The sequence below is a fragment of the Oncorhynchus nerka genome, linkage group LG5 (genome assembly GCF_034236695.1).
Source record: "Oncorhynchus nerka isolate Pitt River linkage group LG5, Oner_Uvic_2.0, whole genome shotgun sequence".
Classification (NCBI taxonomy): domain Eukaryota; kingdom Metazoa; phylum Chordata; class Actinopteri; order Salmoniformes; family Salmonidae; genus Oncorhynchus; species Oncorhynchus nerka.
Window position 1 is genome coordinate 68,412,680 of NC_088400.1, and position 23,448 is coordinate 68,436,127.

A 23,448-nucleotide genomic window follows, 5' to 3' on the forward strand; every position below is an offset into this window, starting at 1 on the left:
AGGTCATATAGCTGTTATGACATAGTGCAGGGCATATAGCTGTAATGGCATAGCTGTTATGACATAGTGCAGGGCATATAGCTGTTATGACATAGTGCAGGGCATATAGCTGTAATGGCATAGCTGTTATGACATAGTGCAGGGCATATAGCTGTTATGACATAGTGCAGGGCATATAGCTGTTATGACATAGTGCAGGTCATATAGCTGTTATGGCATAGCTGTTATGCCATAGTGCAGGGCATATAGTTGTTATGGCATAGCTGTTATGACATAGTGCAGGGCATATAGCTTTTATGGCATAGTGCAGGTCATATAGCTGTTATGACATAGTGCAGGGCATATAGCTGTAATGGCATAGCTGTTATGACATAGTGCAGGGCATATAGCTGTTATGACATAGTGCAGGGCATATAGCTTTTATGACATAGTGCAGGGCATATAGCTTTTATGGCATAGTGCAGGTCATATAGCTGTTATGACATAGTGCAGGGCATATAGCTGTTATGGCATAGCTGTTATGACATCGTGCAGGGCATATAGCTGTTATGACATAGTGCAGGGCATATAGCTGTTATGACATAGTGCAGGGCATATAGCTTTTATGGCATAGTGCAGGGCATATAGCTGTTATGACATAGTGCATGTCATATAGCTGTTATGACATAGTGCAGGTCATATAGCTGTTATGGCATAGTGCAGGTCATATAGCTGTTATGACATAGTGCAGGTCATATAGCTGTTATGGCATAGCTGTTATGACATAGTGCAGGGCATATAGCTGTTATGGCATAGCTGTTATGACATAGTGCAGGGCAGATAGCTTTTATGGCATAGTGCTGGTCATATAGCTGATATGACATAGTGCAGGTCATATAACTGTTATGACATAGTGCAGGGCATATAGCTGTTATGGCATAGCTGTTATGACATAGTGCAGGGCATATAGCTGTTATGGCATAGTGCAGGGCATATAGCTTTTATGACATAGTGCAGGTCATATAACTGTTATGACATAGTGCAGGGCATATAGCTGTTATGGCATAGCTGTTATGACATAGTGCAGGGCATATAGCTGTTATGGCATAGTGCATGTCATATAGCTGTCATGGCATAGTGCACGTCATATAGTTGTTATGGCATAGTGCACGTCATATAGCTGTTATGGCATAGTGCAGGTCATATAGCTGTTATGACATAGTGCACGGCATATAGCTGTTATGGCATAGTGCAGGTCATATAGCTGTTATGGCATAGCTGTTATGCCATAGTGCAGGGCATATAGTTGTTATGGCATAGCTGTTATGACATAGTGCAGGGCATATAGCTGTTATGGCATAGTGCAGGGCATATAGCTTTTATGACATAGTGCAGGTCATATAACTGTTATGACATAGTGCAGGGCATATAGCTGTTATGGCATAGCTGTTATGACATAGTGCAGGGCATATAGCTGTTATGGCATAGTGCATGTCATATAGCTGTCATGGCATAGTGCACGTCATATAGTTGTTATGGCATAGTGCACGTCATATAGCTGTTATGGCATAGTGCAGGTCATATAGCTGTTATGACATAGTGCACGGCATATAGCTGTTATGGCATAGTGCAGGTCATATAGCTGTTATGGCATAGCTGTTATGCCATAGTGCAGGGCATATAGTTGTTATGGCATAGCTGTTATGACATAGTGCAGGGCATATAGCTTTTATGGCATAGTGCAGGTCATATAGCTGTTATGACATAGTGCAGGGCATATAGCTGTAATGGCATAGCTGTTATGACATAGTGCAGGGCATATAGCTGTTATGGCATAGCTGTTATGACATAGTGCAGGACATATAGCTGATATGACATAGCGCAGGTCATATAGCTGTTATGACATAGTGCTGGTCATATAGCTGTTATGACATAGTGCAGGGCATATAGCTTTTATGGTATAGTGCAGGTCATATAGCTGTTATGACATAGTGCAGGGCATATAGCTGTTATGGCATAGCTGTTATGACAGTGCAGGGCATATAGCTGATATGACATAGCGCAGGTCATATAGCTGTTATGACATAGTGCAGGTCATATAGCTGTTATGACATAGTGCAGGGCATATAGCTGTTATGACATAGTGCAGGTCATATAGCTGTTATGACATAGTGCAGGTCATATAGCTGTTATGACATAGTGCAGGGCATATAGCTGTTATGACATAGTGCAGGTCATATAGCTGTCATGGCATAGTGCAGGTCATATAGCTGTCATGGCATAGTGCAGGTTATATAGCTGTTATGACATAGTGCAGGGCATATAGCTGTCATGGCATAGTGCAGGGCATATAGCTGTTATGACATAGTGCACGGCATATAGCTGTTATGGGTGAACTTCCTCTCTGGATGTTTTGGAAACCAGTGGACATCGCACGCAGTGGCACGCGTTGCCATGGTGAACCCCCCTTTGGTGGCGTGTTGCCATGGCGCAGACGCTGTCATTATGGGGTGCGCGCTGTGCCGAGCGGAGTGGCGTGAGTCATATGATGCTGTTTGCCAGATGGAGAGATATTTGGGGCGCTGGCAGGACAGGACCTGGGGGGATGGGTGTGTGTCCCAGAGCAGGGCCAGTACAACGGCAGCCCTGTGAGGCAGCACAGCATGTAACCAGGGTCTGGGCTACAGCCAGAGAAAGAGAGAGAGAAAGCGAGTGGAAAGATGGAAGGGGAAAAAGAAAGAGCGGGCGATGGAGAGCAGACACCCCCACCAGCTGCCTTTGATCCAAGCGGCTGCTTTATAGCCTGGAGGCATTCTCAAGGAGCCTTTTACAGCCCCGGACATGCAGAGGAGGGAGGGAGGTCTGGAAAAGTGAGAGAGGACAGAGGGAAAGAGAGAGGGCAGAGAGATGGCGAGAGAGGACAGAGGGAAAGGCAGAGGGCAGAGAGAAGGGGAGAGAGGACAGAGGGAAAGGGATAGGACAGGGGGAAAGAGAGGGCAGAGAGAAGGGGAGAGAGGACAGAGGGAAAGAGAGAGGGCAGAGAGAAGGGGAGAGAGGGCAGAGAGAAGGGGAGAGAGGACAGAGAGAAGGGGAGAGAAGACAGAAGGAAAGAGAGAGGGCAGAGAGGACAGAGGGAAAGAGAGAGAGGGCAGAGAGAAGGGGAGAGAGGGCAGAGAGAAGGGGAGAGAGGGCAGAGAGAAGGGGAGAGAGGGCAGAGAGAAGGGGAGAGAAGACAGAAGGAAAGAGAGAGGGCAGAGAGAAGGGGAGAGAGGACAGAGGGAAAGAGAGAGGGCAGAGAGAAGGGGAGAGAGGACAGAGGGAAAGAGAGAGGGCAGAGAGAAGGGGAGAGAGGACAGAGGGAAAGAGAGAGGGCAGAGAGAAGGGGAGAGAGGACAGAGGGAAAGAGAGAGGGCAGAGAGAAGGGGAGAGAGGACAGAGGGAAAGAGATAGGGCAGAGAGAAGGGAGAGAGGACAGAGGGAAAGAGAGAGGGCAGAGAGAAGGGGAGAGAGGACAGAGGGAAAGAGAGAGGGCAGAGAGAAGGGGAGAGAGGACAGAGGGAAAGAGAGAGGGCAGAGAGAAGGGGAGAGAGGACAGAGGGAAAGAGAGAGGGCAGAGAGGACAGAGGGAAAGAGAGAGGGCAGAGAGAAGGGGAGAGAGGACAGAGGGAAAGAGAGAGGGCAGAGAGAAGGGGAGAGAGGACAGAGGGAAAGAGAGAGGGCAGAGAGAAGGGGAGAGAGGACAGAGGGAAAGAGAGAGGGCAGAGAGAAGGGGAGAGAGGACAGAGGGAAAGAGAGAGGGCAGAGAGAAGGGGAGAGAGGACAGAGGAAAGAGAGAGGGCAGAGAGGACAGAGGGAAAGAGAGGGCAGAGAGAAGGGGAGAGAGGACAGAGGGAAAGAGAGAGGGCAGAGAGAAGGGGAGAGAGGACAGAGGAAAGAGAGAGGGCAGAGAGAAGGGGAGAGAGGACAGAGGAAAAGAGAGAGGGCAGAGAGAAGGGGAGAGAGGACAGAGGGAAAGAGAGAGGGCAGAGAGAAGGGGAGAGAGGACAGAGGGAAAGAGAGAGGGCAGAGAGAAGGGGAGAGAGAGAGCTGGAAGCAGCAGTGGATGGGAATAGGGGGCAGAGCTGGAAGCCAGCCCGAGCTGATGTTTGAAGCTAATTTGAGCCCAGGGAGTCGGAAAGACCCAGTCGCTCGCTCTCTCTCTCTCTGCCTCTCTCTCTTTCTCTGCCTCTCTCTCTCGCTGCCTCTCTCTCTCTCTCTCTGCCTCTCTCTCTCGCTGCCTCTCTCTCTCTCTCTCTGCCTCTCTCTCCTTCTGCCATTCTCTCTCTCTCTTTCTCTGCCTCTCTCTCTCTCTCTCTCTCTCTCTCTCTCTCTCTCTCTCTCTCTCTCTCTCTCTCTGCTGCCTCTCTCTCTCTGCCTGTTGCTGCCTCTCTCTCTCTGCCTCCCTCTCTCTGCCTTTCTCCCTCTCTCTCTGCCTCTCTCTCTCTCTCGCTGCCTCTCTCTCTCTCTCTCTCTCTCTCTCTCTCTCGCTGCCCCTCTCTCTCTCTGCCTGTCGCTGCCTCTCTCTCTCTGCCTCCCTCTCTCTGCCTTTCTCCCTCTCTCTCGCTGCCTCTCTCTCTCTCTCTCTCTCTCTCGCTGCCTCTCTCTCTCTGCCTCTCTCTCTCTGCCTCTCTCTCTGCCTCTCTCTCTCTCTCTCTCTCTCTCTCTCTCTCTCTCTCTCTCTCTCTCTCTCTCTCTCTCTCTCTCTCTCTCTCTCTCTCTCTCGCTGCCTCTCTCTCTCTCTCTCTCTCTCGCTGCCTCTCTCTCTCTGCCTGTCGCTGCCTCTCTCTCTCTGCCTCCCTCTCTGCCTTTCTCCCTCTCTCTCGCTGCCTCTCTCTCTCTCTCTCTCTCTCTCTCGCTGCCTCTCTCTCTCTGCCTCTCTCTCTCTCTGCTGCCTCTCTCTCTCTGCCTCTCTCTCTGCCTCTCTCTCTCTCTCTCTCTCTCGCTGCCTCTCTCTCTCTCTCTCGCTGCCTCTCTCTCTCTCTCTCGCTGCCTCTCTCTCTCTCTCGCTGCCTCTCTCTCTCGCTCTCTCTCTCTCTGCCTCTCTCTCTGCCTCTCTCTCTCTCTCACTGCCTCTCTCTCTCTCGCTGCCTCTCTCTCTCTCTCTCTGCCTCTCTCTCTCTCTCTCGCTGCCTCTCTCTCTCACTGCCTCTCTCTCTCTGCCTCTCTCTCGCTTCCTCTCTCTCTCTCGCTGCCTCTCTCTCTCTCGCTGCCTCTCTCTCTCTCTGCCTCTCTCTCTCGCTGCCTCTCTCTCTCTCTCTCTCTCGCTGCCTCTCTCCCTCGCTGCCTCTCTTGCTGCCTCTGTGTGTGGGAAAAGCATGGTGGGCCTCTGCCAAACATAGGGGTTGTTGCTGGGCTGGTTAGTGGCTGCTGTTTGTGTGGGGAGTATTTTCTACCTCGTCTTGAGACTGGACCAGCAGTCATCATTTTAAACTGATTTAGTTTGATGAGAGTGCTGTGGTTTCTCGAGTGCTTCTCAGTGTATTTGATTATCCCCCTTCTGTGTGTGTGTGTGTGCAGGTGTGCAGCTGACGTGCCCCAACAACAGAGTGCCTGTTCTCCAGCGATGCCCACACACTGAGGGCCTTCCACCCAGAGAGAGGGAGCAGGCTGGCCCCGACCTGGAGGAGAGGAAGAGGGGGATGATGCTGGAGAAAGAGGAGAGGGTGTGTGTGCTCCCACGGGAGCGGTCTGCCAGCCTGCCCACGGCCCCAGTGGAAAGGCTGGCTCAGAAGGATGCCAACCCTGGCATCATGTCCACCATGCCAGCCTCCATGCCCACAACGGTGCCTGGCAGGAAACACGCATATGCCCTGGAACCGTGCCAGCCACTCCAGGCCGACAGCCAGGGGAAAGAGCGGGAGGAAAATGAGAGAGAAGAGGAGAAGGAGGAGACGATGGACGTTCCATCCAAAAGAGCCAGGCTAACCAACGGTAAGGGCCCTCGTCATGGATCTACACTGCTCAAAAAAATAAAGGGAACACTTAAACAACACAATGTAACTCCAAGTCAATCACAATTCTGTGAAATCAAACTGTCCACTTAGGAAGCAACACTGATTGACAATAAATTTCACATGCTGTTGTGCAAATGGAATAGACAACAGGTGGAAATTATAGGCAATTAGCAAGACACCCCCAAAAAAGGACTGGTTCTGCAGGTGGTGACCACAGACCACTTCTCAGTTCCTATGCTTCCTGGCTGATGTTTTGGTCACTTTTGAATGCTGGCGGTGCTTTCACTCTAGTGGTATAATGAGACGGAGTCTACAACCCACACAAGTGGCTCAGGTATTGCAGCTCATCCAGGATGGCACGTCAATGCGAGCCGTGGCAAGAAGGTTTGCTGTGTCTGTCAGCGTAGTGTCCAGAGCATGGAGGCGTTACCAGGAGACAGGCCAGTACATCAGGAGACGTGGAGGAGGCCGTAGGAGGGCAACAACCCAGCAGCAGGACCGCTACCTCCGCCTTTGTGCAAGGAGGAGCAGGAGGAGCACTGCCAGAGCCCTGCAAAATGACCTCCAGCAGGCCACAAATGTGCATGTGTCTGCTCAAACGGTCAGAAACAGACTCCATGAGGGTGGTATGAGGGCCCGACGTCCACAGGTGGGGGTTGTGCTTACAGCCCAACACCGTGCAGGACGTTTGGCATTTGCCAGGGAACACCAAGATTGGCAAATTCGCCACTGGCGCCCTGTGCTCTTCACAGATGAAAGCAGGTTCACACTGAGCACATGTGACAGACGTGACAGAGTCTGGAGACGCCGTGGAGAACGTTCTGCTGCCTGCAACATCCTCCAGCATGACCGGTTTGGCGGTGGGTCAGTCATGGTGTGGGGTGGCATTTCATTGGGGGGCCGCACAGCCCTCCATGTGCTCGCCAGAGGTAGCCTGACTGCCATTAGGTACCGAGATGAGAACCTCAGACCCCTTGTGAGACCATATGCTGGTGCGGTTTGCCCTGCGTTCCTCCTAATGCAAGACAATGCTAGACCTCATGTGGCTGGAGTGTGTCAGCAGTTCCTGCAAGAGGAAGGCATTGATGCTATTGATGCTATGGACCATTCCCCAGACCTGAATCCAATTGAGCACATCTGGGACATCATGTCTCGCTCCATCCACCAACGCCACGTTGCACCACAGACTGTCCAGGAGTTGGCGGATGCTTTAGTCCACGTCTGGGAGGAGATCCCTCGGGAGACCATCCGCCACCTCATCAGGAGCATGCCCAGGCATTGTAGGGAGGTCATACAGGCACGTGGAGGCCACACACACTACTGAGCCTCATTTTGACTTGTTTTAAGGACATTACATCAAAGTTGGATCAGCCTGTAGTGTGGTTTTCCACTTTAATTTTGAGTGTGACTCCAAATCCAGACCTCCATGGGTTGATACATTTGATTTCCATTGATAATTTTTATGTAATTTTGTTGTCAGCACATTCAACTATGTAAAGATAAAAGTATTTAATAAGAATATTTCATTCATTCATATCTAGGATGTGTTATTTTAGTGTTCCCTTTATTTTTTTGAGCAGTGTATATACCTCTCCATTATTCTTCCCTTCCTCTTTCTCTCCCTCCTTCCTCATCCCTCGCTCAGTGACAAGAGAATCCCCCCATCCTGTCTGTCATCACTCTCTCCCCGGCCTGGATTCATCTGCTTTCATGTGGCTGGGCTCTCTCACTCCTTCTCTCACTCTCTCCCTCTGTCGTTCTCTTTTGTGGTGGTGTCTTTCTCAGTCTTTTCATGTAGTGTGATTTGTGTTCAGTTGCCTACACGAAACCAAACACACACACTCAGCTGTGATTCGTCAAGGGGCTCTGCGGTGTCGTGCTTCACAAACAGACCAGTTTGGTTTCAACCCAAAATAACCTTCTGAGAATCGCTACTTTATTTAAAACTCTGTGGAATTGCTCCCATTTGTTGTTAACAGGGGGTTGGAGGTGAGCTCTTTCACAACAGCACAGCTTTTCATTTAAAAACAAATGTTTAACTTCTTTTATTAGCTGAGCTTCCAATGCAACTAAATTCATTAGATTCAAGCGCATTTCATTACAATTCGTGCCTCTTTATATGGAAAGGATCAACTGGATTTTTCCACCCAAATGTAATGACTGACTTGGTTTCCCAAACGTTGATTTAACCTCTGGTCGTCCATCTCCCCAGGCCCCACTGAGCCCGTCCCAGAGGAACTAAAGAACCTCAAGGTGTGTATCGAGCTGACCGGCCTCCGACTCAGCAAGCCCCGCCTCGCCCAGGAGCTCAGCCAATGGCAGGCCGCCACCCAGAGGTCGACAGAGGTCAACGGAAGCATGGCCATGACGACGATCCTGCCCAACGGGTGCCCCGAGGTTGGCGTCACAGACAGGAAGGTTGCCTCACAGGAAGACCGGAGCCTGAAACGCAGGTCAGAGGTCAACGGCCACGCCTGGTGCCATGAAACGTTTGGTCACGGCGACATCGAGCGAGGTACGTTAAAACAAAGTTGATAAAAATGGCTTATTTTGGGTCTTCTAGAGTTTGGGTTTTCGTATAATAATCATCCATCCAACCATCCTTTCTGGCAGATGTTGACAACAGTTTTCAGTTGAGTCACGGAGGCATTGAGCTGTGTGGATGTGGAATGCATGATAATCATGTTCTTTACGACTGTCCATAAAGAACAATAACCCCACCTTTTATTGACTCAACATCAATAAAAGCCACTCCAGCGCTGTAGCGTTGAGTCACTCACTGCATTCAGCACCTTGAATGTATTTCACTGCACATTTCACTGCCCCTATTTTATTAGTTAAACATTTTGGGGACGAGCTTTGCTCCCGTTTTCCACCTTTTCACTGTAGGCTACGGGCGTGTTGCCTTGGCTAAATGACCTTGAAGATTGGCCTGTCGCCAGCTAGCTAGCGTAGGCTACGTGTTGTATGTTCCCTTCGGGGGTACAGAGAGAACAGAGGTTAGGGGAGTGGGCTGAGCAGTGAACGTGAAACACCAGGTGTTGGTGTGGTAACGAAGGCAGTAGGCAGCCGTTTTGGGGATATGTTAGTGGTTGTCTGGGTGACAGACGGCTTGTACCTCTCTCCTTCTCTCTCTTGCTCTCTCTCACACAACGTTCTCTCTCCCACTACCTATCTCTGGCACTTAAACGATATCGCCGTGGCAACTCGTGCCTGGGCATAATGAGGCGTGAGATTCCACCGTTAATAACACTGGTAGTTCAACCAGCAGTTCTCTCTCTCTCTCTCTGCTTTTTCCTGGGGGTTTTCTCTCCGCCAGCCAATGTATTTTTTCCCCCTCTGTCTCTCACTTTCTCATCTCAGCGTCTCCAATTTAGCATCTCTGATTTATTTCTGCTAGTCACCTGTTCATTCCTTCTCTCGCCTCTATCTTTCTCCTATCTCTCTCCTTGATATCGTATCCTCCTTCCTTGTCTTCAGTAAAGAGTCTAACTGTGTGACTCACGGCTCCTCTGACATATGGAACATGCAGAGGTGTGTGTCAGTCAAACTGCTCTTCTCTGAATCGCTTTTCAGCCGTGTTGCATTCTAATGGTTGTTTAACGAACCTACAAATACACACACACACACACACACACACACACACACACACACACACTCAACGGTCCACAAATAGATATCCGCTTTGCATCAGACACACACACTCCTTCGCATCCCCTGTGCTACACACACCCCTCAGTCAGACACACACACACACACATCCTCTGTGTAAATGACTAGACACTACCCACACACACCCCCACCCTTTCCATTAGTCTCATCTGTCAGGGTGTTTAGAGGTGTGTTCAAAGCTCCTCCACGTTGTCCCAGGGTTTGTCAGGGCGTTTAGAGGTGTGTTCAAAGCTCCTCCACGTTGTCCCAGGGTTTGTCAGGGTGTTTAGAGGTGTGTTCAAAGCTCCTCCACGTTGTCCCAGGGTTTGTCAGGGCATTTAGAGGTGTGTTCAAAGCTCCTCCACATTGTCCCAGGGTTTGTCAGGGCATTTAGAGGTGTGTTCAAAGCTCCTCCACGTTGTCCCAGGGTTTGTCAGGGCATTTAGAGGTGTGTTCAAAGCTCCTCCACGTTGTCCCAGGGTTTGTCAGGGCGTTTAGAGGTGTGTTCAAAGCTCCTCCACGTTGTCCCAGGGTTTGTCAGGGTACGTTGACTCATTTGAAGATGTGCAGCTCCACCCCAGGCAGATAAGAGCCCTGTTAAACCTTGAGTGGTGAAAAAGGGGTTGAATAGGATGAGGGGTGACATGATGTTTAAAGTGGGTCCTCTAAGCCCTGGAGGAAACACAACAGTACAGGGTATTAATTACACCTTATTGGAGAAGGGAAGCGGTTTACACACCACACATGCTTTAGTGCGCGACACTTCTCTGGGGACTGTTCCCTGTGCTGGGGGGAGGGAGGGGGGGGTCAGAGGTAGCTAGGGGATAATAGGCATCGTCCTGCATACTGCGAGACAGGTTGACACACATCCACACACACACACACACACTAAACAATAGGAATGGTTTAGTGGTAAGCAGAACATGTCCCTATTGTTGTCATGGTACCCAGTCTGTCCATAGAGTTCTTGAGAGACGCACACAATATAGAATGTGTCATTTTTTCCTCACACCATTTAGCCCCTCCTCCATTTAGCCCCTCCTCCATTTACTCGGAAAGAGCTGTGGTGTGTGACCAGGTAAGTGTGAGAACGAGTGCGTGTGTGTGGTGGATTGGCCTCTCCCCTCTGGATATCCTCAGAGGAGGAGAAAGGAGGAAGGCCATTTGCAGCGAGCCTCCCGCCCAGCACGATAAATCATTTACCAGATGGACGAGTTAAACCTCCCCACTGGCTCTCTGAAACCGCCTCTCTGTCTCTTCACCACGTGTGTGTGTGCGTGCAAATGAGTGTGTGTATCGCTGTGTATTGCAGCTGCACCTAGTCTGTCATTTCGTATGTTTCATGTCGCTGTTGGTGCACGCAATGGAAAACAGCTGACACACACCCTCCTCTCGCTTCAGCTCATTCCCTTGTGTTTTCTCTCGCTCTCACTCTCCTGCACTCCCTCTCGCTCTCTTTGTTCTGCTCTCTCTCTCTCTCTCTCTCTCTCTCTCTCTCTCTCTCTCTCTCGCACGCTCTTTGTCTCGCATGCTTGCTGCCCTTTTGCAATCACTCTCCATCTCTTGCCCACCCAATCTCTCTCACCTCTCTCTCTCTCTCACCTCTCTGTTTTCCCTCTCTGTCTGTCATATTTCATATATCCCTCCTGAATCCCATAACCCCCTCCTCTAGATCAGAATCCCCAGATCCACGGATGTCTTCGCGAGAACGTTACTCTAGCATTCAGTCCCAGCCCTCTGTCTCATCACGTTCTCTAGGCCCAGCCCTCTGTCTCATCATGTTCTCTAGGCCCAGCCCTCTGTCTCATCACGTTCTCTAGTCCCAGCCCTCTGTCTCATCACGTTCTCTAGTCCCAGCCCTCTGTCTCATCACGTTCTCTAGTCCCAGCCCTCTGTCTCATCACGTTCTCTAGTCCCAGCCCTCTGTCTCATCACGTTCTCTAGTCCCAGCCCTCTGTCTCATCACGTTCTCTAGTCCCAGCCCTCTGTCTCATCACGTTCTCTAGTCCCAGTCCTCTGTCTCATCACGTTCTCTAGTCCCAGCCCTCTGTCTCATCACGTTCTCTAGTCCCAGCCCTCTGTCTCATCACATTCTCTAACGAGACCTTGGAGAAAAGTACATGCTTGTTTTGTTTTCATCCTAGAAAAAAAGAGACACTTGGGAAAGAACATACTTTTTTTCTGTTGTTGGCTGTTGCACATGGCCTTGAAACAAACAATAGTCCATTCTATCTTTATCAGGTCCACCAGGTGTGTTGGTGCTGGGCTGGAACAAAAGCCTCCACTCCCAGTAGTGCCAGGGGATAAGTAGTATTTGTAGTGTAATTTAGCTGGTTGTATTTGCTCTGTGGGAGATGGTTCAGTTTGCCGGGACTTGATCAGCTAACCTCTCCCATCCCTCCCTCTGTCTAGTGGTGCTGCCGTCTGTTCCTCTGACCCCAGCGCATCGGGACCGCCTCTACCGGACCCCGTCCACCACCCCTGTCAGAAAACCACCCCTGCAGACCACCACCCCTGCCCTCACCCCCTTTCACTCCCTGGCCCCTGCACACCCCCACATCACCCTCACCCCCAGCCCTCCGCGGCTGTCAGACAAGAGACAGAGGCTAAAAGAACACCGCAGGACCAGCGCTTTGGGACTGGGACCCCCCGGCCCTCACCCCGACCACGACCCCAATCCAACGGGGGACCTGGTGGCCCCCAGACTCCGTTGGCATGGCGACCAGGACAAGCCCAAGGGCAAGCGGCAGTGCAAGACTAAACACACCAGCCAGAGGGAGAGAGAGAGAGAGAGACTGGGGAATGAAGAACTGAGGGAAGAGAGGGAGAGAGAGAGGCTGGGGAATGAAGAACTGAGGGAAGAAAGGGAGAGAGAGAAGCTGGGGAATGAAGAACTGAGGGAAGAGAGGGAGAATAAGGTGAGTGGAACACACACACTCCTTTTCACGCTTTTGTGCACAGACTCTTGTGGAAACATTCTCTCTGTTTTTTTGTCATCCTCTCTCCCAGTGTGTGAGAGATCGAGTCCTCTGTGTTCCACTGTGTGTTCCCATTGGCTGAAATCCCCCCCTGGGCAGAGCTCCTTAAATATGCTTCAAATCACAACCATGTTGATTATTACAATTATAGAGCTTATTGGAGCTCACTGGGAAAGCTCAGAGGGAGATGTGCTTGGGGTCACTGCGAGTTTGTGTTTGTGTGTCGCTGCTGTGACCTCCCCCTGCTCTGAGCACAATCCGCCCCAGACTGGAAGAGGAGGGATGGAAGGAGTGAGGGAGGGAGTAAGGGAAACAGGGTGGAGGGTGAGTGTGCTCTAGAGGTCTGGACTGTGTGACGGAAGCACATTCTCCACAAAACACAGCAACCCCAGGGAGCGGGAATGGGCCTCGGCTGGTGTGTCATGTCTGTGAGAGCCTTGTCTCTGGCTATGTAGATCACAATACTGAGTATACTGCAGGAGTTGTGTGTGTGTGTGCGCGTGCGTGCGTGTGTGTGTGCGTGCTGGCGTGTCTGTCCGTCCAGCCCTGAGGAATTACCCAGCGCAGTAGCTGTCAGCACGGCACCTGCAGAATCACACCACGCACACACACACACACACACACACACACACACACACACACACACACACACAGCCCTCCTCCCGAGCCTCTCTGCTCCCTTTCTTCTCGTTCTCCTCCTCCTTCCGCCTGCTGCGGTATTCACACACACACACCCAGAGATCTCTCCGGGGCAGACGCGGTGGCTGTATCCTGTTTGCCGTTCGCTGGCTGCTGGGAGCGCTGTCGCTGACAGACGTGTCCAAACACACACACACACACACACACACACAGTGCAGATCTATATCATGAAAGCATCGTAACGTCTTTCATGTTACTTTCCTTTTAGAAGCGTCACATTCATTTAACGTGTCTTCAGAATGTGTCAAATCAGAATGCGGAGCCTAAATATGGGGGTTTTCAGATCCCATTTCAAATATAGCATTTTATCATCTCATACATGGAGGTAATATTTACATAAAACACTCGGGGTAACAATCTAGATGTAGCAACCATCAACTATTGATACTAACTGGATAACCAACCATCAACTATTGATATTAACTGGATAACCAACCATCAACTATTGATATTAACTGGATAACCAACCATCAACTATTGATATTAACTGGATAACCAACCATCAACTATTGATATTAACTGGATAACCAACCATCAACTATTGATATTAACTGGATAACCAACCATCAACTATTGATATTAACTGGATAACCAACCATCAACTATTGATATTAACTGGATAACCAACCATCAACTATTGATATTAACTGGATAACCAACCATGAACTATTGATATTAACTGGATAACCAACCATCAACTATTGATACTAACTGGATAACCAACCATCAACTATTGATATTAACTGGATAACCAACCATCAACTATTGATACTAACTGGATAACCAACCATCAACTATTGATACTAACTGGATAACCAACCATGAACTATTGATATTAACTGGATAACCAACCATGAACTATTGATATTAACTGCATAACCAACCATCAACTATTGATACTAACTGGATAACCAACCATCAACTATTGATACTAACTGGATGGCCAACCATCAACTATTGATACTAACTGGATAACCAACCATCAACTATTGATACTAACTGGATAACCAACCATCAACTATTGATACTAACTGGACAACCAACCATCGACTATTGATATTAACTGGATAACCAACCATCAACTATTGATATTAACTGGATGGCCAACCATCAACTATTGATACTAACTGGATAACCAACCATCAGGAATGTGTATTTGTAACTGCAGTGTTGAATTTGTAACTGCAGTGTTGTTGACGATAAATGAGTAGAATTTGTATTTGCAGTGTTGTTGAGGATATATGAGTAGAATTTGTAGCTGCAGTGTTGAGGATATATGAGTAGAATTTGTAACTGCAGTGTTGTTGAGGATATATGAGTAGAATTTGTATTTGCAGTGTTGTTGAGGATATATGAGTAGAATTTGTAGCTGCAGTGTTGAGGATATATGAGTAGAATTTGTAACTGCAGTGTTGTTGAGGATATATGAGTAGAATTTGTAACTGCAGTGTTGTTGAGGATATATGAGTAGAATTTGTAACTGCAGTGTTGAGGATATATGAGTAGAATTTGTAACTGCAGTGTTGTTGAGGATATATGAGTAGAATTTGTAACTGCAGTGTTGTTGAGGATATATGAGTAGAATTTGTAACTGCAGTGTTGTTGAGGATATATGAGTAGAATTTGTAACTGCAGTGTTGTTGAGGATATATGAGTAGAATTTGTAACTGCCTAACTTATAACAGTGTTACAAAGGAAGCGTATGAGGAAAATCAGCTTTTTGTTAGGAACTTTACATTTTGGAGTAACAATTGGGTGCGCGTGTATCCTGGGGCATTTCTGGCGGTGGGCAGTCAAGTCACGCTCTCGCCCCCATCTCTCTGTGACAAGCCAGTGCTCATGGTTATAAATGACTTTGCGAGGCCACGGCCAGGGCCCCTGGAGAAGCGCTGACATTTATTAGCCCCGCCACCGCGCAGCCACCACGTGTGTGTAGGGCCCACAGTGCGCACACACACACACACACACAACCTGTGGTCGGGAATAATTAGCACTTCACCCTAGACTAGACCAGCGACCCTAATCTCCATAGAGGGAGAGGAAGGAGTAGGGAAAACGGAGGGAGAGAGAAGAAAGGAAGTGGAGGACGGCATAAATGATAACCTCCGCAGACAGAGAGGGTGAGGACGGAGGGGGAGGGATGGAAGGAAGTGGAGGACGGCATAAAGGATAACCTCCGCAGACAGAGAGGGTGAGGACGGAGAGGGAGGGATGGAAGAGAGCAGCCCAGACTGTAAAAATAGAGGGAAGGGGAGTCTGAAAGACGGACAGCGCTCTAATAACCTCAGTATCGTGTTCCTCTTTCAGACTCTCTCTCCTCCTCTCTTCTGTTGTTCCCTCACCACAGCCATGTGTCAGTATGGGACGAGCCTGTAGGGCAGCATCTTGTCGAGCCACACACACACACCCACAGGAGAGAGGATAGCGTTATCTCAGTATGTGTGTGGAAGCTTTCTGTGGAAGATCTGACTCTTACGTTCTCCCTCTCTCTCCCTCCCCCCATCACACACAGCAGGTCAAGGAAAAGCGATGCAGCGAGAAGCGGAGGAGGTCTTCATCCCTGTCGGATTACTCCCCCTCCTCCCCCGCCCCCCCTCTCACCCTGCCCCCCCAGCTCAGCCCTCTCCCCAGCCCTACAGAGACCCAGGACCGCACGCCAACCCCCTCCAACCCCCCGGTGCACACCTCTACCCCTGCCAGCCGACCCATGCCTCCTGAGGCCCGCAGGCTCATCGTCAACAAGAACGCAGGAGAGACCCTGCTCCAGAGGGCTTCCCGCCTAGGATACGAGGTAAGATGATTTGATAACATATGTGGAAGGGCTGTACAGGGTGCTAGTGTGTTGGTTTGAAGGGCTGTACAGGGTGCTAGTGTGTTGGTTTGAAGGGCTGTACAAGGTGCTAGTGTGTTGGTTTGAAGGGCTGTACAGGGTGCTAGTGTGTTGGTTTGAAGGGCTGTACATGGTGCTAGTGTGTTGGTTTGAAGGGCTGTACAAGGTGCTAGTGTGTTGGTTTGAAGGGCTGTACAAGGTGCTAGAGTGTTGGTTTGAAGGGCTGTACGGGGTGCTAGTGTGTTGGTTTGAAGGGCTGTACAGGGTGCTAGTGTCTTGGTTTGAAGGGCTGTACAGGGTGCTAGTGTGTTGGTTTGAAGGGCTGTACAAGGTGCTAGTGTGTTGGTTTGAAGGGCTGTACAAGGTGCTAGTGTGTTGGTTTGAAGGGCTGTACAGGGTGCTAGTGTGTTGGTTTGAAGGGCTGTACGGGGTGCTAGTGTGTTGGTTTGAAGGGCTGTACAAGGTGCTAGTGTGTTGGTTTGAAGGGCTGTACAAGGTGCTAGTGTGTTGGTTTGAAGGGCTGTACAAGGTGCTAGTGTGTTGGTTTGAATGGCTGTACAAGGTGCTAGTGTGTTGGTTTGGAGGGCTGTACAAGGTGCTAGTGTGTTGGTTTGAAGGGCTGTACAAGGTGCTAGTGTGTTGGTTTGAAGGGCTGTACAAGGTGCTAGTGTGTTGGTTTGAAGGGCTGTACAAGGTGCTAGTGTGTTGGTTTGGAGGGCTGTACAAGGTGCTAGTGTGTTGGTTTGAAGGGCTGTACAAGGTGCTAGTGTGTTGGTTTGGAGGGCTGTACAAGGTGCTAGTGTGTTGGTTTGAAGGGCTGTACGGGGTGCTAGTGTGTTGGTTTGAAGGGCTGTACAGGGTGCTAGTGTGTTGGTTTGAAGGGCTGTACAGGGTGCTAGTGTCTTGGTTTGAAGGGCTGTACAGGGTGCTAGTGTGTTGGTTTGAAGGGCTGTACGGGGTGCTAGTGTGTTGGTTTGAAGGGCTGTACAGGGTGCTAGTGTGTTGGTTTGAAGGGCTGTACAAGGTGCTAGTGTGTTGGTTTGAAGGGCTGTACAAGGTGCTAGTGTGTTGGTTTGAAGGGCTGTACAGGGTGCTAGTGTGTTGGTTTGAAGGGCTGTACGGGGTGCTAGTGTGTTGGTTTGAAGGGCTGTATGGGGTGCTAGTGTGTTGGTTTGAAGGGCTGTACAAGGTGCTAGTGTGTTGGTTTGAAGGGCTGTACAAGGTGCTAGTGTGTTGGTTTGAAGGGCTGTACGGGGTGCTAGTGTGTTGGTTTGAAGGGCTGTACAAGGTGCTAGTGTGTTGGTTTGAAGGGCTGTACAGGGTGCTAGTGTGTTGGTTTGAAGGGCTGTACGGGGTGCTAGTGTGTTGGTTTGAAGGGCTGTACGGGGTGCTAGTGTGTTGGTTTGAAGGGCTGTACAGGGTGCTAGTGGGTTGGTTTGAAGGGCTGTACGGGGTGTTAGTGTGTTGGTTTGAAGTGCTGTACGGGGTGCTAGTGTGTTGGTTTGAAGGGCTGTACAAGGTGCTAGTGTGTTGGTTTGAAGGGCTGTACGTGGTGCTAGTAGGTTGGTTTGAAGGGCTGTACAGGGTGCTAGTGTGTTGGTTTGAAGGGCTGTACGGGGTGCTAGTAGGTTGGTTTGAAGGGCTGTACGGGGTGCTAGTAGGTTGGTTTGAAGGGCTGTACGGGGTGCTAGTGGGTTGGTTTGAAGGGCTGTACGGGGTGCTAGTGGGTTGGTTTGAAGGGCTGTACGGGGTGCTAGTGTGTTGGTTTGAAGGGCTGTACGGGGTGCTAATGTGTTGGTTTGAAGGGCTGTACAGGGTGCTAGTGTGTTGGTTTGAAGGGCTGTACAGGGTGCTAGTGTCTTGGTTTGAAGGGCTGTACAGGGTGCTAGTGTGTTGGTTTGAAGGGCTGTACGGGGTGCTAGTGTGTTGGTTTGAAGGGCTGTACAGGGTGCTAGTGTGTTGGTTTGAAGGGCTGTACAAGGTGCTAGTGTGTTGGTTTGAAGGGCTGTACAAGGTGCTAGTGTGTTGGTTTGAAGGGCTGTACAGGGTGCTAGTGTGTTGGTTTGAAGGGCTGTACAAGGTGCTAGTGTGTTGGTTTGAAGGGCTGTACGGGGTGCTAGTGTGTTGGTTTGAAGGGCTGTACAAGGTGCTAGTGTGTTGGTTTGAAGGGCTGTACAAGGTGCTAGTGTGTTGGTTTGAAGGGCTGTACGGGGTGCTAGTGTGTTGGTTTGAAGGGCTGTACAAGGTGCTAGTGTGTTGGTTTGAAGGGCTGTACAGGGTGCTAGTGTGTTGGTTTGAAGGGCTGTACGGGGTGCTAGTGTGTTGGTTTGAAGGGCTGTATGGGGTGCTAGTGTGTTGGTTTGAAGGGCTGTACGGGGTGCTAGTGGGTTGGTTTGAAGGGCTGTACGGGGTGTTAGTGTGTTGGTTTGAAGTGCTGTACGGGGTGCTAGTGTGTTGGTTTGAAGGGCTGTACAAGGTGCTAGTGTGTTGGTTTGAAGGGCTGTACGGGGTGCTAGTGTGTTGGTTTGAAGGGCTGTACGGGGTGCTAGTAGGTTGGTTTGAAGGGCTGTACAGGGTGCTAGTGTGTTGGTTTGAAGGGCTGTACGGGGTGCTAGTAGGTTGGTTTGAAGGGCTGTACGGGGTGCTAGTAGGTTGGTTTGACGGGCTGTACGGGGTGCTAGTGGGTTGGTTTGAAGGGCTGTACGGGGTGCTAGTGGGTTGGTTTGAAGGGCTGTACGGGGTGCTAGTGTGTTGGTTTGAAGGGCTGTACGGGGTGCTAGTAGGTTGGTTTGAAGGGCTGTACGGGGTGCTAGTATGTTGGTTTGAAGGGCTGTACGGGGTGCTAGTAGGTTGGTTTGAAGGGCTGTACGGGGTGCTAGTAGGTTGGTTTGAAGGGCTGTACGGGGTGCTAGTAGGTTGGTTTGAAGGGCTGTACAGGGTGTTAGTGTGTTGGTTTGAAGGGCTGTACGGGGTGCTAGTGTGTTGGTTTGAAGGGCTGTACAGGGTGCTAGTGTGTTGGTTTGAAGGGCTGTACAGGGTGCTAGTGTGTTGGTTTGAAGGGCTGTACAAGGTGCTAGTGTGTTGGTTTGAAGGGCTGTACAGGGTGCTAGTGTGTTGGTTTGAAGGGCTGTACGGGGTGCTAGTAGGTTGGTTTGAAGGGCTGTACGGGGTGCTAGTGTGTTGGTTTGAAGGGCTGTACGGGGTGCTAGTAGGTTGGTTTGAAGGGCTGTACGGGGTGCTAGTGTGTTGGTTTGAAGGGCTGTACGGGGTGCTAGTAGGTTGGTTTGAAGGGCTGTACGGGGTGCTAGTGTGTTGGTTTGAAGGGCTGTACGGGGTGCTAGTGTGTTGGTTTGAAGGGCTGTACGGGGTGCTAGTAGGTTGGTTTGAAGGGCTGTACGGGGTGCTAGTGTGTTGGTTTGAAGGGCTGTACAGGGTGCTAGTGTGTTGGTTTGAAGGGCTGTATGGGGTGCTAGTAGGTTGGTTTGAAGGGCTGTACAGGGTGCTAGTGTGTTGGTTTGAAGGGCTGTACGGGGTGCTAGTAGGTTGGTTTGAAGGGCTGTACGGGGTGCTAGTGTGTTGGTTTGAAGGGCTGTACGGGGTGCTAGTGTGTTGGTTTGAAGGGCTGTACAAGGTGCTAGTGTGTTGGTTTGAAGGGCTGTACGGGGTGCTAGTAGGTTGGTTTGTTCTTCTGTCTCTCTCTCCCTGGGTTGTTGTTGTTCATTCTCTCCATCTCGTTCAGTTTACGTCTGCTAGTTCTCTCTCCCTTCACTTGTCTAAGAGACGAGAGGCCATGTGAGAGCCCTCCACCAGGCACAGAGCTCAGAGCTGTCGCCTAGCTAGCTTACACACTGCTTTCCCTCTCTCTCTCTCTCTCTCACACACACACTGCTCTTCCACATACACTCACCCTGCTCTCTCACACACAGACGTGCTGGAGTACAGCTCTGCTCTCTTCTCTCTCCAAGTCTCCAGTAGCTCTTAACCCTTTCCTACCACATCCAACCCAGTTTCCCAAAACTATATTTTTAAAAAGCCCCTAAAAAAACACAATTTGGATAAAAATTCCTCTTGTCACTTTCCTGGTCTAAACCCTGGGAATATTAGGAATATTGGGATTAAGGCCGTCCATGACTAATTTGTCCCTCCAGATTAATGAGCCTGTGGATTAGTTCCAGCAGGGCTGCCTGAAAGGACTGGCACCGCTCGCAGGAAACCAACCATTAATGCTGTTTGGAACGCATGACTCGTCCTCTCGCTCCCTTCCTCCTCCCTTCATCCCCGTCTTCTTACTCTCCAATGCAAAACATGGTCGTTTTAAAGGAGACTGCAGTAGAAAGACAACCTTTTGAGACGCGGGGAGATGAGCTGGGGGTAGAGAGTAGAGCTCGAACAAGTAATCGGAATGGCCGATTAATTAGGGCCGATTTCATAACAATCGGAAATCCGTATTTTTGGGGCGCCGATTTGGCGATCTTTTTATTTTATTTATTTTTTAATTGTGTAAAAAAAAAATGAACACCTTTATTTAATATTTATTTAACTAGGCAAGTCAGTTAAGAACACATTCTTATTTTCAATGACGGCCTAGAAACGGTGGGTTAACTGCCTCGTTCAGGCGCAGAACGACAGATTTTCACCTTGTCAGCTTGGGGGATCCAATCTTGCAACCTTACAGTTAACTAGTCCAACGCAATAACGACCTGCCTCTCTCTCTCGTTGCACTCCACAAGGAGACTAACTGCCTGTTATGCAAATGCAGTAAGCCAAGGTAAGTTGCTAGCTAGCATTAAACTTATCTTATAAAAAAACAATCAATCATAATAACTACACATGGTTGTTGATATGACTAGATATTATCTAGCGTGTCCTGCGTTGCATATAATGTGACTAAGCATACAAGTATCTAAGTATCTGACTGAGCGGTGATAGGCAGAAGCAGGTGTGTAAACATTCATTCAAGCAGCACTTTCGTGCGTTTTGCCAGCAGCTCTTCGTTGTGCGTCAAGCATTGCGCTGTTTATGACTTCAAGCCTATCAACTCCCGAGATGAGGCTGGTGTAAGTGAAATGGCTAGCTAGTTAGCGCGCACTAATAGCATTTCAAAAGCCCAGGGAGGAGCGAGAAGAGGGACGGAAGCTATAATGTTTCACTGGCAATACTAAAGTGCCTATAAGAACCTCCAATAGTCAAAGGTTAATGAAATACAAATGGTATAGAGGGAAATAGTCCTATAATTCCTATAATAACTACAACCTAAAACTTCTTACCTGGGAATATTGAAGACTCATGTTAAAAGGAACCACCAGCTTTCATATGTTCTCATGTTCTGAGCAAGGAACTGAAACGTTAGCTTTCTTACATGGCACATATTGCACTTTTACTTTCTTCTCCAACACTTTGTTTTTGCATTATTTAAACCAAATTGAACACGTTTCATTATTTACTTGAGGCTAAATTGATTTTATTGATGTATTATATTAAGTTAAAATAAGTGTTCATTCAATAAGTGTATTGTTGTAATTGTCATTATTACAAGTAAATAACAAAAAAAATCGTCCGATTAATCAGTATCGGATTTTTTGGTCCTCCGATAATCGTTATCGGTATCGGCGTTGAAAAATCATAATCGGTCGACCTCTAGTAGAGAGAGTCTCAAAGTGAATGTGGTGTTTACCTGAGGTGGACAGCAGGACAGATAGAGTTGGTGTTGGAGGGAATTGGTAGTGTGTTCTATGAAATGGGAAGATGAAACGGTTTGGAGGTGGGAGAAATGGTTTCCCTCTAGATCAAAGGTAGGGTTGGTTTTAGTAGACCAGCGTCTGTGGCCAGGGTTTTGAGTGTGTGTGTGTGTGCTCTCCGTAGTGTGTGTAGTGGAGGCAGTGAGGCATGCGCTCCAGACGGAGCTCTTTGATTTATACGAGAGGAGAGGAGGAGGAGGGCAGATTTAATCCTGTAGCGTCCACTCTCCTCCTCCCTTCCCTTGTTCTTCTTCTCCTCCGCTAGCCCTGTCCGCCCCTGAGCCCTCTCTCCCTCCCTCGGTCCCCGCTCGGCGCCGCTAGACATGGCTGCTGTGTTTGAGCATAAACTCAACGGCATCTTGTTTTTCTAGCCTTCAGGGTTTTTTCCTCCCTCTGTCTCCCCCTCCCTCGCTTCCTCTCTCTCTCTCCCTTCTTCACTTCCTCCCTCCCTCTCTCCCTGGCTCCCTCCCTCCTTCAGCAGGCCCCCGACAGGAAGCTTTTCTAACTGCCTGCGTGTGATAAGCCACAAGCAGCTCCCTGGGGCCGCACTCTCTCTCTCTCTCTCTCTCTCTCTCTCTCTCTCTCTCTCTCTCTCTCTCACGCACACAGCGCAGCACGGAACAGCAGACAGTGAGCACTGTAGAGAATGCAAGAGAGAGAGGAAAACTGTGAAATACGACAGGGCCGTGAGGCCGGGCCTTTCAACGCGCCGCTTCCTCTCCTCCTCCCCCTCCACTCCACACGCTGGGCTTGCCGCCTGCCTGCTTTCGTTTCACAGCCCCTCCAAAACAAGTTCCAGTCAGTGTGCAAAACTGGGAGGCTCCGTTGGATCGATCTCTCCCGCAATTTTCACACTTGTATCACTTAGCCTTAGGACTGCCTTTAATTACACTCACTCACAGCGCACACACGCACTCACTCACAGCACACACACACACTCACTCACTCACAGCACACTCACCACACTCACAGCACACTCACACCACACACATGCAAATTCACACTCGGATTGTGGCATATCACTCCGGCAGCAGTGCAGAATCTCAATTCTGTGCGTGTGTGTGTGTGGGTGTGGGTGATGTATATATCTACAGTGAGTCTTGTATATTTGTGTGTGGTTTTGGAGTGCAGTGTTTGTGAGTGGAATGAGGATCTGTGGTGAGGCATGGCGTTGGTTTGTGCTTCTTACTGTGGTTGCAAGAGACTGTTGATTTTATCTGCTTGAATGGTTGACTTTGGTCATGCAGCCATTTCCATAGTCTCTCTGATCACAGCATCTATTCATTATTATAACTGGGAGAGAGCAGTTATCAGTTCACCACTAATAGTATTTAGATTTTATTCAGCTGTTTGACTTTGTCTAATTTATTCAGATGAATTGGGTGTATTTGTTAAATAGGGAATATCTAGATCATTTGTGACTTTGTTTGCCATTAAAATAATCAATAGGATCCACCATGTTGCTTGCTTCTGTCATGTAGGTGAGGTCAATGTTCATGGATGGAAGGAGGTGAGGGAAGGAGGTGAGGGAAGGAGGTGAGGGAAGGAGGTGAGGTCAATGTTCATGGATGGAAGGAGGT

The 23,448-nt window shown here is 49.4% G+C and overlaps 1 protein-coding gene across 1 annotated transcript in view; it reads left to right on the forward strand.

The window, feature by feature from the left end:
• LOC115129995 (BCL-6 corepressor-like) overlaps positions 1-23,448 on the forward strand; it is a 48,041-nt gene that overhangs the window by 15,799 nt on the left and 8,794 nt on the right. The window contains 4 exon segments of the mRNA XM_065018202.1: positions 5,536-5,949; positions 8,185-8,487; positions 12,036-12,541; positions 15,813-16,091. Of these exon segments, the coding sequence (XP_064874274.1) occupies positions 5,536-5,949; positions 8,185-8,487; positions 12,036-12,541; positions 15,813-16,091 (1,502 nt within the window).